We start from the raw sequence: 19,738 nt of genomic DNA, 5'->3' as shown, positions 1-19,738 counted from the left end.
TTTATTGAGGACAATCCCAAAGACAAATTACTATTTCTTCACGCCAGACATTGGACAGATAGAAGAGCATCCACCACTGCAAAGCTCATTTCATACTCACACTCGTGGTACTCTCATTAATCGAGCATTGGAGCTAGGGAGATTGAGATACCCACGACTGAGGAGAGGAGCTTCAAAGCATCGATGGAGACTACAACAGAGGATTCAAGCCATACTATCCCTACATCAAGAGTATAGATGAGGATAGATTCATCACCTGTTTTATCTCTCTCTTGTATTGGGCACCCATTGTATCAGTGATTACACATACGCAACACAATTTCAACTAGTAACACTTCTAGATTCAATTTAGTATCTCTTTTTTTTGTACTCGGACATGATCAAATTCACCAATTTGTAACAGATTGGTCTCATAGGTCATTTTGGCCCTTTGAAGACGTTAATATATCATTTCAGTACTCTCATAGCTTCTTGTGAGATTGTTATAGTGAGAGTACAGACCACAAAGGGTCTCTTAACTCTACTATTGAGGTGAAGCAAGAATGCCTACTTTCTCCGACTTTGTTTGGATTTTATATTGGTGAGATTGGTGACTATATTGAGACTAGCATGACATGGGAGACACCTAGTACGACTATTTACAGAGGCGGACATTGATGAAGCTCTTCAATGACCGATGCAATACTTTCGTAGACAACGCATGATACCAAGCATCCTCAGACATTGATGATGATGATAATGATGATTTTAGTTTTTCACGTTACTTCGTTTCTATTCTTGTACCTAGACATTGTATTTTTATTTTTGTACCCAAACATTGTATTAGATCCACCAAGCTTGTATTAGTTTGGTCTCATAGGTCATTTTGGCCTTTTGAAGACATTTAATACAACATTTTATTTCTTTGTGTGTGTGTGTGTGTGTGTCCTACTTTTGGGCTAGAAAAAACATTAACAAAGTTTTTTATTTAAAAAAACAGAGATAACAAATTAGCCTCTAAATCCTTAAATTAGAAAACAAGGCTCATGCAAGGTCCAAAGTTTTCATTATGTACTTCTCTAGCAAAGGACTTTCAAAGCATAAAAGATCAAATGTAACTACACATACCTGCAAGCGCTAAAATGTTTTGCAAAAAAAAACACAAAGGCTCCACACATTTGGAATGAACTTCAAATTCAAGAAAAAGTTTCCTTTCACCTTCACAATTTCGTCTCCATGCTCGCTCGCCACACTTAGAATAATTTTGATTGCTCGTCATGCTTAGAATAATCATAAGAGCCTTACCAAGCAACAATGTTTTCCAACCCAAAATATTGATTTGAGCAATCATTAGGTGGGATTACAAGGTGCTATATCTAGAAAAACTATACTTTGGATCATTCAATTGTGCATACAAAGCACGAAAGGAACACTAGCTTGGAACAAAAAATCGCCATAAAGAAAACTTTTCAAAATTCAATTTACGAATGTGGAAGGTGAAGGCAATTCAAATGTGAATATATACCACCAGGACAAGCAAGCCGGGATAAGCTAAGTATGCTTTCAATTATTCATCACATATGACAAAGCTAATCCATCATCCCAATTCTAATAGAACCCAAATAATACCCTAAGCTAATTCAGCATTTGTCCTTGCACTTATTTAAATGCTATTCTAAATCCAACCTTCAATTGTTATTGGTTGGAGTTGCTTATAAATTTTGGTGCAATCCAATTTTACAATCCAGTTGAGGGATAAAGATAAATACTCCATCTTGCATCCAAATTGCTAACCTACAGTCATGTCATATTCATGGTTCATGGCACATGGGCCCTTCTTATAACCAAATGTGATGATGCCTGTATAAGCTAGAGGTGTGCTAAACACAAATTAAACCGTCTTCATTAACTGTATGTGAGTTGATAAAGTCCATTCATTGGGATAAGCTAGCTGTGTGAGGAGACTTTTTACTTGAAATCTCTTGGGAGTTGAATTTTCTCAAGAAAGAAAATTATAGAAATCTTTCACAAGAATTTACCGTCGTGCCTTAAGCCTCTGTATTCCAGCACATCAAGCAATCTGAGCCATCCATTACATTAACATTCTTACAATGAACAGAACGAAAACAGTGCAATCAACAAGATTCCACCAATAAAATTCACGTAGAGAAAATTCCAGCCAGTCATATCACTCACACAGAGTTCTAACCAATCAAATGCAAGATTGGGCATGACGGATGGGAATCTCCCTCACCCCCACTGTTCCGGAACACGGAACAGGCTCGGCCTCCGCCTTGCCTATTCCGGCCCGGAACAGTGGGGGTGAGGGAGATTCCCCACCTCTTAATTTTGATCATTCCATTGTGCCTTTTTCCGGAACATGTGCAAGACACGTATCCTGCGAACAGCCAGCAAAATTAATCCTGGGCAGCCCATTACCTTATACATATTCTTTCCACTGCAAGACAAAGGAGAGTAAGAAAATAAAGAAATTTGAAGCAAATGATATGCTGGCTCAGCGACTTTACAATTACCAAACTTAAAAGAGGGGTGGGAGCATAATGATGGCTCTCCCCATTTTTAAATAAGTGAAAATTCATGGTGGTGGTGAAAGAATGCCACTATCTTGCAGCTCTCCCATCACTTAGAATTACCAAATATACAGCTCCTCCCTGCTTTCTCCTGCCTTAAAAGCATGGAGTAACATTGCTCTTTTGGAATCAATGCATGACCCATAACTTCGTCTTGCTCTTTTAAGGTTCAATGAATGAACCATGACTACAGCCTTGCTCTTTTCAGCTCAAGCTTTGCCAAAGTTTGGAGATGCACTTCATCTGGACCATCTGCAATCCGAAGCGTTCGTGCGGATGCCCAGAGATGCGCCAACGCAAAATCTGAACTTACTCCTGCAGCACCATGCGTCTGTATGGCAGCATCTAACACTTTCAATGCCATGCGCGGTGCTGCTACCTGCGACACGAGACATTATGACACATCATTACTCCAACCAGAACTCGCAATTTAAATTTTATTACATGAGCTGTAAGTAATTACCTTCGCCATAGCAATTGCCCCTCGTGCTGTTACATTTCCATGGAGGTCCAGCTGGTTGGCTGCATTCAGTACTAGCAGCTTTGCTTGCTCGATCTTCAAGCGGCACTAGACATTGCAAGAAAAACGAAGGTCATCCCACATACATGCAACCTTGCTCTCAAAGATTAATACGCAGATTGGACCACAATAAAGTCATGCAGCTTTTCCCAGCACACACAGGTTGATCACTTTAAACTCTTGGCATAATACCTCAGCTAGAAGCGATGTAAAAGCTCCATGATATGCCAAGGGTTTTTTAAAGGCAACCCTTTCTAGTGCTCGATTTCTCATCAAATCAATCCCACGCTCTGCAGCACCCACCAGGCGCATGCAATGATGGAGCCTTCCTGGGCCTAATCTACCCTGTTAAGAAACCCAGCACCCTGAATCACTACAAATACGCACTCATTCATCAGCCAAGGATTAGGTCATCTCATACCTGAGCAATCTCAAATCCACAGCCTTCACCCAAAAGAAGATTGTCTGCTGGTACACGCACATTTTCAAAGACAATTTCTGCATGCCCATGGGGAGCATCATCATATCCAAACACAGTTAATGGCCGTACAATGCGAACCCCTGGAGCATCCATTTCTACCAGAATCATAGATTGTTGCTTGTGCAGAGCAGCATTCAGATCAGATTTCCCCTATGCCCGGACATAAGAAAAATATAATCAAGACCACAGTAACAAGAAGCTTCAATGAGGACGGCGCAGGGAACACCAATTCTTACCATGACAATCAGCACTTTGCATCTTGGATCCATTGCCCCACTAGTCCACCATTTACGACCATTAACAACATAAGTACTTCCTTCCCTGTTCAGAAACAACTTTGCACTTTGTTACTTGCTCACATCACTATCTTACCCACAGGATAATTTTGTGAAACTATATGCTAACCTTATGATTGAGGACGAAATATTAGTTGCATCAGACGACGCAACATCTGGTTCAGTCATTGCAAAACCAGATCGGATAGTACCTTCCAATAGAGGCTTGAGCCACTTTCTTTGTTGCTGTGGGCTGCCATATCTTAACAAAACCTACAAAAAGTAAATACATATAAGCATACTCACAGTATGCTTCTTTCCTTTATGACAACATTGACTTCAAATCACCTCCATGTTGCCAGTATCAGGAGCACTGCAATTGAAAACTTGAGGCGCAAACATTGAACGTCCCATAATTTCACAAAGATGTGCATATTCGAGGTTTGACAAACTCGCACCAAGAAGCCAGTCCTTGTTGTTTGCAGACTGTGACTTTATTTCCTCAACAGCCAAAACTTTAGATGCCAAAGCTGCACTGTCAGCCTGCCAAAAAGGAAACACCAAATTATTTACTCCTAAGTGATAATGCTATCTATGCTTCAGATTACCTCAAAAACTTAACCCTTTATAGTCCTACACTACTTTTCCTATCAAATAATTTAAAGTCCCAATGAAAATATTCACAATCAGAGTTACTGTCTCCAGGTGAACCTAAGGTGTACAAAAATTCATTTTACTGAACATGCTGGGACCATTGGAGGTTGTTTCTTACTTAAAGCAGTTGCAATGTTGCTGCATGTGATAAGCAAGGAAAATAATGGTGAAATCACAAAATAAGTACGTAGATGAAGCACGTCTAGTAATGGTACACCCAGACAGTAATAGAAGTTGTCTATTTTTCCTAGGGACGTTCCAACTTTTTAAAAGAAACAACAATATAGCTACTAGAATCCCAGTTACCCTGCAAGGTCTGTTCCTATTCAACAATGCTCCTCCACATAACAAGCCCAACAAAAAGAACCACTCACTGGTATCCACAAATTCCACAGGCCTTCTGCTTTTGCCTTGTTCTGTAGCTCTGCCTCCAGTGGGTGCACCGTCCAACGTTGGTCAGAAAAGGCATGAGAATTGAACTTGGCTTCATTCGGGTATATGTAAACCTCCATAAATCTGACTAATTTCTTCATAAGCCTTTCCACCGTTGGGGAAGGTGCAAAGCCCCGCAGGTCCATGCCAGAAGCATCTGATTTTCCATATAATCAAGAAATAACAGATCAAAACTGGCAATGCTATATGAGCTTTAAGATTGGATCATGCATGATAAATAATATTGTTAAGGTGTTTTCTGCCATCACCAAGTGTAGGAATTACCTGATAAATGCAAAGGTGCTGGAGGAAGGGCCGACTTTTCTTCTGCAACCTTCAACGCAGTTTTAGTAAGGTAAAGGGCGAATTCCCCAGCAAGATCGCTACCTTTGCCCCCAGAAGCATTGCCCTAAAATAAAAAAATTGACGGGACGTTAATGCGCCACCATGGTTCTGAAAAACATGCAGGTTGTGTCTATCCAAAAGAATGCTGGTTATCAAAATGAGCACACAATTGGCAGGGATCCCTTGTTGCACAACTCATACAAAACGTTGGAGCACTGAGATGGTAACTTAGATAACCTCAATAAAAGTAAATCACAAACTAAAATCAGGCATTCATACAAATCACTGAGAGGTTATGACGACTAACTTGCAAATAGCGAAGGTACACCCCAGCCGAGATGGCTGCTAGTCGAAACAGTGAAAGTCCAACATAGAAGTTCCAGGTTTCCGCTGGCCAAGGAACTTTCTGAAAAAAATGAGCCACCTTGAGAAACTTAAGACGATATCAGAATTAGCAAGCCCTTCATATAACATACTTACTGCTGCAACACAGTAGTCTGTGAGGTAAGCCTCCTGAGGTGGTACACCTGCCGGGGCACCACCATCAAACCCATAGAATGCAGGTCCTGGGCTTTCACGATTGTTTATGTAGTATGGCTGGCATAGTTTACTCACACCAAATCAGCAATCCACACAAAGACAACTAGTCTACTAAAGTGTGATACACAACTAGTCTACTCAAGGCTGAAAATTGATACCATGCAGCTGTAAGCAACATCTGACATTTGATTACCCAGTGTGGAAAGCTCCCAATCCAATACGGCAATGACACGGATCTGGAAATTGACATGAAGTAGCTAAATAGACAATATAGATACCAAAGTTGACCATGAAAATAAAGAAGAAAATTACAAATAATGGACCTCAGTTGGATGAAAAACAAGATTATCAATTCGAAAGTCCCCATGAACAAGCCCAGTTCTTGATCCCGGCTTTGAATCTTCCTCAGGAATATGATTCTTCAGCCAAGATATGAGCCGTAACATTGCCGGATCAGGGTCTGGTTTCCCTTCCCCTGTTGATGCTAGATATTGTTTGGCCCACCTATCAACCTGGCAAAGAAGGAGCTTTTTCAATCATTTCTGGCATATACATGATGATGTCTCACTCCTGGCCTTGCACTCCCTACCTGTCTTTGGCAATAATTTTCTCTGCGACCATATTTGCTAAGGCCAATGGCATCAACATCTGCTGTATGGATGGAAGCTAATGTTTTTGCTGTAGCACGGTACACAGCTGAGCGATCTTCGGGACTTAAGTCCTGAATTTTCCCAAACAGTATTAGGCTTAGAAACAGGCCACATATACACAGGACTTATCCCAGTTGAGATAGAGGAGCATACGCTTAAACCAGGATCTGTAAATATGCGTCCTTGCATGTACTCCATTACATAAAATGGAGTGCCGATGATGCTTTCGTCATTGCACATGCAGTAAACTTTGGGTACTGGAACATCCGTCTTTGCATCCAATGCTGCAAGAACCTACGAAAATTGATGTCATTACTAGATAAGTCTGAGAGTAAACAGTTGAACAATCATCATCATAAAAGTACCTGGTACTCTCTTTCAATGGCATGAGCAGACTGCAGAAGCTTCCCAGGTGGCTTCTTGCGAAGAACATAATAGCTTCTCTTCCCATCATGTCCAATCTCCAAAAGAAACGTTGGATTTGATTGGCCATGTCCAAACTACACAAATGGAACTTATTACTGGCAGCAAAGTTGAGACTGTAGACAAAGTCATTACTTCTTTGGTAAGAGGACACATAGGCCATGACACAACTTGACATTTAAAGTGCTCAAAGTTCTATGTGTTCGAGTAATCTGAGTGTTTAAGGAAGCTTTTCGCTTTACATGCAGGTAATTTACATATTTCATGTGGCTTTGGTTGGTCTTCTTTGACAATTTCTTCTCGTGTGTTGAGATTCAATGCAGATTTTGGAAGTGTACTGTGGAGGTTGTGGCTTGGTGCTGCACGCTGCCCGGCCCTCTTCGCTCAGCCCTACTTTGCAGCTTGCTCAAGGTGACGCCCCCGCTGGCATCCAATTCTTAAAAGTGTTTCTATTGTCAGGAATTCACTGTCCCTTACCTTACACGCATTTCTCCAGTTTCCTCACCATATAAACCATCTTTGCCTTTAGCAACATTTGCGCATGTTTTTGTGCTGCCCTATGTGTGAGCTATGCTGAAGCGATTGCTGTAACAAACTTGGACACCCAAGCGAGAAATTACTAGCAACACACAAACAGAAACTGCAACTACTGAACTTGAATAGAGAGAGAGGAGTCAACATGACAAGCCCCAAAGACTGGCGCCCCTTTCGGTATTTCTTTCTTATTGATGATAACAGAGGTACAACAGCCAGGAGTGCTCCTCTGCAATTGCCAAGCTGATATTTTAGAGAGAGCCCCCAAGGCACACTTATATGTGTTACATGGGGGGGCCCTAAATTGGGCACCCCTAAAAGCTCTGGGCTACAAAAACACAGTCTCCCAAGAGCGTTGCCAAAAGCTGGCGCTAAACAAGTTGTACGGCTACCGTGTCATCAACACAATTCGCGGCGCAAATTATGCAGGGGTCAGCCTTGTGCCAGTTTTTGGAATTGGGTGCTTTTGTCTCACTTTTATTGGACCTGCTCCTCTTGAGAGTCATGCCACGTTATCACACTTGTGACCTATTTCCCTCTTATAAGAAGAGTAGATTACGCATGCAAAACAAATGAAGGACAAAAACTAGCTCTATGCACCCATGCACCACACCACACACATCTGGTACTTGCACAAAGACGACAATCACTGCACAATCACATCACATTCACATCATTATCCCCAAGATCTCAAATACAAATCACGACCATTGTAACGAGACCACTAAAAGAGGCTTGGACACCCAAGCGAGAAATCAATAGCAACACACGAACAAACATTGCAACAACTGAACTTCATTTATATATATATATATATATATATATATATATATATATATATATATAGAGAGAGAGAGAGAGAGAGAGAGAGAGAGAGAGAGAGAGAGAGAGAGAGAGAGATGAAATGAAATGATATATTAACGTCTTCAAAAGGCCAAAATGACCTATGAGACCATCAGATACAAAGTGGTGAATCTAATACAATGTCTGAAGTACCAAGTACAAAATGTATTGAAAGTAAAAATGAAAACTGAAAATGAAGTGTGAAATGTGAAATGTGAAATGTGAAAATGTAGAGTAGGCCCTCAATGACAATCTGGGTGTCGTGCTAGAATGCCTCTGATCCTCTGCTCGAGTCTCCGTCGATGGAGTGTGCTCCTGTGTCTCGGTCGTGGTCGTCTCGATCTCCCGAGCTCAGTCACCTTGTCAATGAGGGTGCCTCTGGTATGAATGCGGGTACAACCCTGTGCTGGTGGTTGGTCTCTTGGCTCCCTCGATCCAAAGAAGTCTGTGATCTGTCTCTGTGACTGTCGTACTCCATGTCTCCTCAACAGACTATCTCTATGTCGGTGTAGCTCAAGTAGATATAAGCCAAGGCATCTCTGATCCTGATACCTCATGACTCTATCTAGGGGTCCAAAACCCTCCCTGAATAAGCAATGGAAGCACCCTCGTATCTCATAATACACAGTGCAGTGGCATATGTAGTGTAGCTCTGTCTCTGGCTCTCTACCGCATAGTTGACATATCCTAGACTCCGGTGGTATCCCTCTGAATCTACCCGTCTCAATCTCCAACTGGTGTGAGGATGTGCGAATCTGACCAATAGCACATCCTAGACCATGAGACAAATGAGTGTCCATGTTGCTTGGACGAGTAACAAACCCATCTCCCGAAAGTTGGAGAAGGTGCTCTTTGTAGAAAGCCATCTTCGTGCCCAACTCCTGCATCGGCTCTACCCATGTCCTCCTGGTGTCCAACTGTATAAGATCCTGACGAATGAGTCTAGTGATCTCCGTCCGTGTGACTGGCAGGGAGAATGCATCCAAGGAATACTGAAAAGGAGGCAATCTATCCATGCTGAGACCATGCCTCGGAAACCATGAGGTCATCTACGCATACCAACATGATGCGTCTCCATGCATCGCTAACTGTCTGGAGGACTCAAGAGCCAATCTAGTATATCTGCCTCTATGTGTATCCCATAGACTGTGCATAAAGGACACTAATCTGGTAAGAGCCTCAATCTCTATAGGAGGGGCGGCTACCTCCGCTCGAATAATCGCATGTGGTATGGAGGCCTTGGCTCTAATCATCCGGGATATCATAAATACCAAGGGTCTCTCCATGTTCCTCCAGCTGTCATGATTCACAGATGGTCCCCAAACCTGGACCCCCTAAAGCATAGTTGAAGCAACCAAAGTATCAAAGAGCCATAGCTTTGTTCGTGGTTCTTGAAACTAAACCTGCGAACACATCCTCTCTAGCCCTCCCAATGCCGCATAGGCTCTGGACAGTCTAGTCTCTGCTGCTCTCCTCAGAGTAAACCTCGGTCCCGTGAATACCACCCCAAGATATGTATATTCATCTGTGTACTCCACAGTGTCCTGACCATATACGAGTGTAGGTGCCGATCTCTTGACCCACTGTGGTGTGGTGTTAAACACCATAACCTTGGTTTTACCAAGGTTCACAGACAGTTCACTATCCTCTGCAAAGTTGTGCAATGCATCCAACTGTCTCTGCATGCCCTCTGGCGACTCTGATATCAACACAATATCATCAGCATATAATAATAAAGGGATCCATGTCCCTGCTACCTGAGCGCCTCTGTCACCCTCTCTGTCAATGTAGTCAGAGACCTCATCTACATACATACCAAAAAGTGTAGGGGACAAAGGACACCCCTATTTCACTCCAATAGTGGAATGAACAATGTCAGAAATCCCCTCAAGAGTGCGTACCTGGCCAGTCACTGAGCCGTATAAAGCCATGATCCCCCATATGATCTCTGTGGGTACTCCCAACTTCAGTAGCCTGTGCATCAATCTGGCCCTCGGCACTGTGTCAAATGCTTTGCGGAAGTCCACAAAGCAACAATACATCCGTCTCCCATGTGCCCGACCCTCCTCAATAATAGCTCTGAGTGTAAGAATATGGTCGAAAGTGGAGAAACCCCTCCTAAATCCAGCCTGTCCTGCTGCTCTTATGCCCTCATTTTCTGCCCATTTACTCAGTTGCTGTTCAAGAATGGATGCATACAACCGTGCCAATGTGTGCCCTATCATAATAGTACGGTAGTTCCCTGGTACCGTGGGGTCCCTTGCCTTGAAGAGAGGTACAATAGTAGATAATCTCCAGGACTCAGGTAGTCCCTCACACATGACACGGTTAAACAACCGCGCAAGAACCTCTGACAGTAAATCTCTAGCATGTATCAAGTGCTCTGCGACCAAACCATCATGATCATATGCTCTCCTAGTCCTCATCCTGTCAATGGCGTTCTTCACCATCTCAGTGGTAAAGAAGGTACTAGTGGCTGGACATGGCTCTAGAGGGTCTGGTAATGGTGGTTGCCCAGGTACTGTATATAATGATGCTGCATACTGACCCCAAATCTCAGGAGAGGTAATCACTGGAGAAGGTGAGTGCTCATGGAAGAGATGCCAGGCCTCACTTGAATCTCGACTCAAAAAGAGTTGATACAAATCACGTTCCATCTGGGCTAAAAAGGCCCGCTTCTTCCCTCGCACTAAACGCCGAAGGGCAATCCGAGACTGTCTATATGTAATGACTCCAAGTATAAGCTCGCTCTGAATCTGAACTCTCATCTTTCTGCACTCCTCATCATACCAACTATTTTGAGGCATGTTCCCAGAACGTCTTCTCTGATCTGGTTGAGTGTGTGGGTATGCCTCTGCTGCTGCCCCGTGCAAGATCTCCGTCAATAAAGTGGTGATCTCCTCCACTGTATATACAGGCTCGGCTGCCCACATCCGTCTGTAAATCTCTTCCACATAAACTGAATGTGGTGTCTGAGAGGCACTATACTGGAAAGAGAATGAAAAAGTCAGGAGAGCATGGTCCACTGCTACTCCAACAGGCCTAGGACCCACACTGAGATCCTGAATATTAGAGATGAAGCTCGATGAAGTCATGACATAGTCCACTATACTGGCCCCATGTCTGTGTGGAAAGCATGTCAATCCCCCAGACGAAGGAAAAATCTCTAGACCATTAAGTATGGCCAGACCATGCGTAGTCGTCATCTCCATCCCATACTCTGTGTGCTCTCTATCCTGTGAGTGTCTGTCAAGCCCCATCTCCGATATATCCATCTCTCTAAGCATCTCCTCCGAGGTATCATAAAATACCGTTTGGGAGTTGGTTGTCATGGCATTAAAGTCTCCCAAGAGAATGATATCTCCATCTCTAGAGAACTCCCATATGTCATCATCAAGTATAGAGAAAGGGGATTGCCCTCTAGGTGAGGTATAGACTGATGTGCTAGGGGGAAAGTAACATATAGCAATGTATAAGAATCTGCCTGTCTCAGCTCTCAGTCTCACCCACATGTATCTCGCCTGGTCATCTCTCCGGACAATCTATAATAGCGGCTGCAACCCCTCCTTGAATAAGACTGCTATCCCTCCTGAACCTCGACTCCCATGCTGGGATCTAGTGTCTGGCCGACAAGCTATCTCCCATAAATAACCAGTCACACTTGGCATCAACTGTCCAGATTTCTGATGTGTCTCTGAGTAAAAGACAATGTCTCTATCTCTGAAGCTATCCTCAAAGGCACCCACATCCAGCCTATATGATCCATTAGAATTCCATGCCGCCATCCGGAGTGTGGTCCCATATGTCTCGCACCGTCATGCTGTGCGTTTTTCCAAAACCACTACTTTCCCTTCTCCCTTGCTGCCTTGATCTCTGGCATCAACTCTTGCATATGTGCTATTTGTGCTAAAGTAAGGTCATCCCCCATAAATATTCCAGTTTTCTTAAGTGTTGGTCTCTTCTTCAGGAATTCCTTCCTTGTTTCCAAAGTCGGGAAACGCAAAATAAGTGCTCTCTCTTTGACGTTTCCCTTCTCATCCACTCCCTTCTTTCCTACTCTCCAAGCACCTGTGTGCATAGGTTCCGGAATGCCCATGCGCTGAAAGAGTTCCTTCACTTCGTCTTCTACATTTTCGGTGTCTTTGATACCAGTAATACGCACATGGAGGGCTCTAGTCCTCCTCTTCTGTTCCTCCTCAATGGTCATATTGATGATGGTAGAAGTCTGTGCGGCTTCTAGCATCCGGGCCTTCCCTTTCTTTGCACCTTCAATCCATTTTTCTGCTTCGTCAACTTTCTCCTGTGTTTTAAAAAGGCGCTCCGTCCATGAGGAAGCCCTTCGCGCAGAGTTTTCACCTGCTCCTTAATTTCTTCGAGCTCCTTTAACATCGAGGGCTGATTTCCCCCCTCCGTTTTGGGCATAATTTTGCAAGCTGCAAGTTCCCCTTTAAGCTCTTCAATCATTGCATCTTTTTCCTTCATGCACTTTTCCATATTGGTTTCCAAGATTCAAAGCTTGCAATCACCTCATCCAACTTTTTCTGCATAATACATTCCATTACATTCACTTCTGCCCGCATTAGAGCCTACATCTCCCCTTTCACAGATAGATACATCTCATCATGCTTACCAAGCATCGCTTTATCCAATTCTTTCCTCATATCTGCATACATAGAATTCTTATAACTCTCTGCGTTTGCGTACATCTCTTTCTTGATGTCATCTCTCATAAATCTGAGCTCAGATTTAATCACTTGAACCCTCTCCATCATTAAATCATCTTGGACTCTGACGGTTTTCCCTGCCCGCAGTCAACTTGGCGAGAGTATACTATCTCTGTTCCTCCGCTTGAATGTCGCTTTCATTTTTTGTGGGGTGGTGAAGCCACTTGCATCACCATCCTCGGCTGGTTGGTCCATCCGAGAGAGAAGAACAAAGCGAGCACTGAGTCAAGGCCCTCACCAGCAGAGGTCTAGCCTCCGCCCTGGTTGGCCTCGCCCTCGTCACCAAGTCCTCGCCCTCGTCCTAGCTGACTGCTCTCGACCTCGCCCTAGCCCTGGTAGGCGGGTCTCGTCTCGTCGCCCTTGGCTCTTCTCGCCCTCGCCCTTGGTAGGCAGCTCGCTCTCGCCCTTGGCAGACAGCTCGCCCTCGTCCTTCAGAGGTCAGGGCCCTCACCCTTGCCCTTGGCAGGCAGCTCGCCCTCGACCCAAGAGCTCGCCCTCTTGACACAGGACCAGCAGCTTGCCCAGGCTAGCTCGCCCCTCGCCCAGGTCCAAGCTCGTCCCTCACCCAGGATCAGCAGCTCGCCTCTCACCCAGGTCCAGCAGCTCGCCTCTCGCCCAGGTTCAGTAGCTCGTCCTTCGCCCATCCAAGAGACCTCGACTTCGACTTCAGCTCGCCCTCACCTTCGACCTCAGCCCGCCTGAGAGAGAGAGAGAGAGAGAGAGAGAGAGAGAGAGAGAGAGAGAGAGAGAGAGAGAGAGAGAGAGAGAGAGCAAGAGAGAGAAATGAAATGAAATGAAATGTTATATTAACGTCTTCAGAAGGCCAGAATGACCTACGAGACCAGAAAGTTACAATGTGGTGGATCTGATACAAAGTCAGAGTAACAAAAATGACAATGACAAAATAAAATGACGGAATAAAATGCTATGGAATCTGAAACAGCTAGGTGTGATCTAAGCAGATAGGTGGGATAGCTAAATCATAGATCACAAAAGATCCAGCTAGGTGGGATAGCTAAATCACAAATCACAAAAGATCCAGCATCGGTCGCTGGCGGATCTCATCAATCTCCTCCATGGTCAATAGCCTGACCGGGCGTCGTGCATGTTGGGCCAAAGTGATCCGAATCCTGTGATGCAACCTCCGTCGATGCTGTGTAGTCCTCTGCAGTCGTGGGCGTCTGGATCTCCCTAGCTCGGTCGCTCGGTCGATCAGTGTGCCTCCGGTGTGAGGCGGCGAGCTCTCCTATGGTAGTAGCTCCTCCGGGTGTCCAGTGTCTGCTCTAAAGAAGTCTGTGATCCGTCTCTGAGGCTGGCTGGCCTCTCCTCTCATCAGGCTCTCTCTGTGTCTGTGCAGCTCCAACAAAAACAGACCCAAGCATCTCTAATCCTCGTACCGCATGACTCTAGAGAGTGGTCCGAAGCCCTCTCTGAACAAGCAGTGGAAGCGGCCGCGTATCTCGTAGTAGACGGGGCAGTGGCATGTGTAGTGCAACTTTGTCTCAGGCTCCAGGTCACATAGGAGGCATGTCCTGGCCTCTACTGGTACTCTATTGTATCTCCCAATCTCGATCCGCAGCTAGTGTGAAGATGTGCGTATCTGGCCAATAGCACACCGTATCCCATGAGACAAGTGGGTGTCCATGTATCTAGGTCTCGTCACAAAACCGTCCTCCGTAAGCTGGAGAAGATGCTCTCTGTAGAAAGCCATCTTCGTGCCCAGCTCCTGTGCTGGCTGTATCCATGTCCTCCTGATGTCTAGCTGAGTCAGATCCTGGCGGATGAGCCTGGTGATGTCGGACTGTGTGAGAGTCAGAGAGGGTGCATCCAGTGAGTATTGGAAGGGGGGCAGTGTGTCTGTGCTGAACCCATGCGCCTGAAACCATGATGTCATCTCCCCATACCAGCATGTTGTATCTCCCTGCATGGCTAAATGTCGAGAGGACTCAAGTGCAAGGCGGGCATATCTGTTTCTGGGAAGTTCCCAAATGCGGTGTATGAAGGAGACAGATCTGGTGAGCGCCTCAACCACTAGCGGGGGGGCAGCTAGCTCTGCTCGTATAATGGCACGTGGTACTGAAGCCTTGGCTCTAATGAGCCGTGAGATCATAGAGACTAGTGGCTTCTCCATGTCCCGAGGACTCAAGTGCAAGGCGGGCATATCTGTTTCTAGGAAGTTCCCAAATGCGGTGTATGAAGGAGACAGATCTGGTGAGTGCCTCAACCACTAGCGGGGGGGCAGCTAGCTCTGCTCGTATAATGGCATGTGGTACTGAAGCCTTGGCTCTAATGAGCCGAGAGATCATAGAGACTAGTGGCTTCTCCATGTCCCCCCATCCATCAGTGCGACCTGTCCTCCCATGATGGTCCAATGAAGGTCCCCAAATCTCAGCTCCATAGAGCAATGCAGAAGCCACTAGGGTGTTAAAGAGCCAGAGCTTCGTCCGAGGCTCCTGAAACTGAACATGTGAACACATCCTCTCCAATCTACCCAATGCTGCATGGGCTCTGGTCAATCTAGTCTCTGCTGCTCTTCTCAATGAAAATGCTGGTCCATTAAAAACCACTCCAAGGTAGGTGTAAGCATCTGTATACTCCACTATCTCCTGGCCGTATGTGAATGCGGGCGCTGACCTCCTGATCCACTGTGGGGTCGTATTAAATACCATGACCTTGGTTTTACCAAGGTTGACAGACAAGCCACTTTCATGGGCAAAGCTATGCAAAGCATCCAAGTGACGTTGCATCCCCTCTGGAGAGTCGGAGATCAACACAATATCATCAGCATATAACAATAGTGGGATCCATGTTCCTGCCAGTTGTGCACCTCTATAACCATCTCTCTCAGTGTAGTCGGAAACCTCATCCACATACATACCAAACAGACTAGGAGAGAGCGGGCAACCCTGCTTCACCCCAATAGTGGAATGAAACGCTGTGGATAGGCCCTCTGAGGTGCGTACATGCCCCACTACTGACCTGTACAGTGCCATGACCCCCCAAATGAGCTCTGTGGGTACTCCCAAATCCTGTAATCTGCGCATCAATCTAGCTCTAGGTACGGTGTCAAATGCTTTGCGGAAGTCCACAAAGCTGCAATAGATCCATCTCCCATGTGATCTGCCCTCCTCAATGATGGCTCTGAGTGTCAAGATATGGTCAAGAGTAGAAAAACCTCTCCTGAATCCTGCCTGCACGGCTACGCGTATCCCTTCCTTCTCTGCCCATCTACTCAGCTGCTGCTCAAGAATGGATGCGTACAACCGTGCCAATGTGTGTTCGATCATGATAGTGCGATAATTCCTAGGCTCCATAGGGTCTCCTGACTTGAAGATAGGTACAATAGTAGATAGGCTCCAAGTATCAGGCAAGCCCTCACACATGGCACGGTTAAACATAACTGCTAGGAGCTTTGCTAGTAGATCTCTGGCATGCATGAAGTGCTCAGCCACTAAGCCATCATGATCATATGCTCTCCCAGTCCTCATCCTGTCAATGGCCTTCCTCACCATCTCAGCAGTGAAAAAAGCACATGTATGGAGGCATGGATCGGGGGGGTCGGGAAGGGGCTGCTGTCCAGGAACTGTGTACAGAGATGACACGTACTGGCCCCAAGCCTCTGTGGAGGTAATGGCAAGGGGAGGGGAGTGCTCATGAAAGAGCCGCCATGCCTCACGTGAGTCCTGACTCAAGAATAGATGGTATAGATCCTGCTCTAGGCGAGCCAATCTTCTTCCGCCGCACTAGGCATCGGAAGTCAATCTGTGACTGTTGGCAAGTGATGTCCCCCAAAAGCACCTCTCTCTGAAGTCTAGCTCTGGTCTTTCGGCATTCCTCGTCATACCAGCTGTTCTAGGGCATGCTCCCAGAACGATGTCTCTGCTCAGGCTGTGTGTGTGGATATGCCTCTGCTGCTGCATCATGTAACATCTGCGTCAGTATAGTAGTAAGCTCCTCCAAAGGTCGCCCTGGCTCTTCTGTACACAAGCGTCTGTAGATCCCATCTATGTATACAGAGTCCATCTCCCGCGTGAAGGTGTAGCGAGTAGGAGTTGCTGCCTGTGGCCTGTGTGCTACACTAAACTCGAAAGAGATGGTCAGCGACACAAGAGCATGGTCCACTGCCACACCAATAGATCTGGGTCCAACTGTGAGGTCCTGGATACTAGAGATGAGACTCGGCTGTTCCATGACATAATCCATTGTGCTAGCTCCATGTTTGTGTGGAAAGCATGTAAAACCCCCCACAGCGGGAAATCTCTGTAGGCCATTCAAGATGACCAATCCATGTGCAATCCCCATGTCTATCAAGTGTCGTCCATCTTGTGATAGTCTGGATAGGCCCGTCTCTGCCACATCCAGCTCTCTCAGCATCTCTTCTGAAGTATCATAAAAAACTGTCTGATGATGAGCAGTCCTAGCATTGAAATCCCCTAGAATGATGATGTCACCATCTCTAGAGAACTCCCAAATGTCATCATCCAAATAGAAAAGGGGGATTGTCCTCTGGGTGGTGCATACACTGACGTACTCGAGGGAAAGTAGCAAATAGCAATGTAAAGATATCTGCCTGTCTCTGCTCTCAATCTCACCCACATGTACCTAGCTTGCTCATCCCTGCGAGCTATGTGTATCAATGGCTGCAATTCCTCCCTGAATAACACTGCCACTCCACCTGAGCCCTGCCCTCTGTGCTCCGATCGTGTCTCCTATCTACATGCGGTCTCCCATCTGTATCCACTAATATGAGGCATAGACTGCCCAGGGGCCTGATGTGTCTCAGAGTAGAGGATGATATCTCTCCCATTAAAACTTTCCTCAAAAGCACGCACCCACACCTAGACGCATAGATCCATTACAATTCCAGGTAGCAACTTTGAGTGTGGTCCCATAGGTCTCACACCGTCATGTGGAACGTGGCTCCAATATCACCACTCTTCCATCTCGGTAAAAAGCAATCTTACCTTTTTCCCTTGCCGCTCTAATCTCTCGCATTACCTCCTGCATATGAGCTATCTGTGATAGGGTAAGGTCATCCCCGAGGAAGAAGAGTTGGTCGAGAGAGAGAGAGAGAGAGAGAGAGAGAGAGAGAGAGAGAGAGAGAGAGAGAGAGAGATGAAATGAAATGTTATATTAACGTCTTCAAGAGGCCAAAGTGACCTATGAGAACAAAAAGTCACAATTGGTGAATCTGACACAATGTCAGGGTATAGAAAATACAAAGAGCTGAAAAAACTGAAGCTGAAACGAAATAGGCGGGGAGGGGTGATGGGGTGAGGGCTGATTTAATGGGTTAGCTGATGGATAGAGAGAAGCTGCCAAGTAACGAGTTTCGCTTCCAAATGCATTAGCCCCAAAGACCGGTGCCCCTTTGGTATTTCTTTCTTATTGATGATCACGAGGGTACAACGGCCGGGGGTGCTCCTCCACATTCGCTGCCAAGCTGATATGCTTGAGAGAGCTCCCAAGGCACACTTATATATGTCCACTAAACTGGGTGCGGTGCCCCCAAAAGCTGTAAGCTGCTAAAAACAAAGCCTCCCAAGAGCGTTGCCAAAAGCTGGAGCTAAACAAGCTCTACAGTTGTCACGACATCAACAGGATTCGCAGCACAAATTACGGAGGGGTCAGCCTTGTGTCAGTTTTTGGGATTGGGTGCTTTTGTCCGGCCCTTTTATTGGACCTGCTCCTCTCGAGAGTCCTGCCACGTCATCACTTGTGACAATTGCCTTGAAATCCAATCCCCCGACCCCAAAAAACAACACACGCCCATAGATCCTTGTGACATTGCAGCTTGCAAGTGCCGATTCGTGCGAGTGCAGTTCTTCTTTCTTGTTGTTCGAGAGAAATGAAATGTTATATTAAACGTCTTCAAAAGACCAAAATGACCTATGAGACCAAAGTGATACAATCCTTGTGGATCTAATCCAATGTCTCGGTACAAAATAAAATGAAGTAAAGTGAAAGACTAAAACTAAAAGACTCAAAATGTCAACCTGAAAATCATCACCATCATCATCCATGCCCGAGGATGCCCGGCATCGGGCGTTGTCCAAGAAAGTGTTGCATCGGCGAGAAAGTATTGCATCGGTCGTTGAAGAACTTCATCAATGTCCGTCTCTATAAATAATCATACTAGGCGTCTCCCATGTCATGCTAGAATAGTCATGATTCTCTGGTGGAGCCTCCGTCGATGTCATGGTCGCCCCCGTAGACGTGGGTGTCTAGCTCTCCCGAGCTCAGTGGCTCTGTCCACTAATATACCTCCGGTAGAAGTGGGCTCTGAAGTCTGTTGCGAAGCACGCTCATCCGGTTGTTGAATCCCTACTCTAAAGAAGTCAGTGATCTCCCTCTGTGAATGTCTCCCACTACCTGATCTCCTCAAGAGACTTTCCCTGTGTTTGCGCAGATCTAGCAAAAACAACCTGAGGCATCTTTGATCCTGATATCTCATGACTCTAGCCAACGGTCCAAAGCCCTCTCTGAATAGACAGTGAAAGCGGCCTCATATCTCATAGTATACCAAACAATGACAAAAGTGATGTAACTGTGTCTCTGGCTCTATATGACATAAGTGGCATATCCTGGCTTCTGCTCGTACTCTCCTAAATCTGCCAGTCTCAATCTCTAGCTGACGCGATGATGTGCGCATCTGACCCATAGCACATCGTATCCCATAGGATAAATGAGTGTCCATATAGGACGGTCTCAATCTCTAGCTGATGCGATGATGTGCGCATCTGACCA

The 19,738-nt window shown here is 45.6% G+C and overlaps 1 protein-coding gene across 2 annotated transcripts in view; it reads right to left on the bottom strand.

Annotated features, from left to right (window-relative positions):
- Positions 1-2,375: 2,375 nt before the first annotated feature.
- IBR3 (acyl-CoA dehydrogenase-like protein) overlaps positions 2,376-19,738 on the bottom strand; it is a 58,488-nt gene continuing 41,125 nt past the window's right edge. The window contains exons 2-17 of one of the 2 annotated variants that reach the window (XM_086525520.1): positions 6,833-6,967; positions 6,621-6,761; positions 6,407-6,538; positions 6,141-6,329; positions 5,976-6,053; positions 5,758-5,874; positions 5,585-5,683; positions 5,218-5,341; positions 4,875-5,089; positions 4,195-4,389; positions 3,977-4,119; positions 3,808-3,892; positions 3,512-3,721; positions 3,283-3,435; positions 3,034-3,138; positions 2,376-2,949 (exon numbers count right to left, since the gene is read on the bottom strand). In XM_086525520.1, coding sequence (XP_086381646.1) covers positions 2,758-2,949; positions 3,034-3,138; positions 3,283-3,435; positions 3,512-3,721; positions 3,808-3,892; positions 3,977-4,119; positions 4,195-4,389; positions 4,875-5,089; positions 5,218-5,341; positions 5,585-5,683; positions 5,758-5,874; positions 5,976-6,053; positions 6,141-6,329; positions 6,407-6,538; positions 6,621-6,761; positions 6,833-6,967 — 2,313 coding nt within the window. In that variant the 3' untranslated portion in view covers positions 2,376-2,757. The remainder of the gene's footprint in view (positions 2,950-3,033; positions 3,139-3,282; positions 3,436-3,511; positions 3,722-3,807; positions 3,893-3,976; positions 4,120-4,194; positions 4,390-4,874; positions 5,090-5,217; positions 5,342-5,584; positions 5,684-5,757; positions 5,875-5,975; positions 6,054-6,140; positions 6,330-6,406; positions 6,539-6,620; positions 6,762-6,832; positions 6,968-19,738) is intronic. The other variant, XM_086525521.1, reaches the window with a different exon arrangement.

This window comes from Adiantum capillus-veneris, chromosome 12, assembly GCF_014529385.1.
Source record: "Adiantum capillus-veneris isolate H3 chromosome 12, ASM1452938v2, whole genome shotgun sequence".
NCBI classification, from domain to species: Eukaryota; Viridiplantae; Streptophyta; class Polypodiopsida; order Polypodiales; family Pteridaceae; genus Adiantum; species Adiantum capillus-veneris.
Note: the sequence above shows the minus strand (reverse complement) of the source record. Positions and strands in the feature narration are given on the sequence as shown.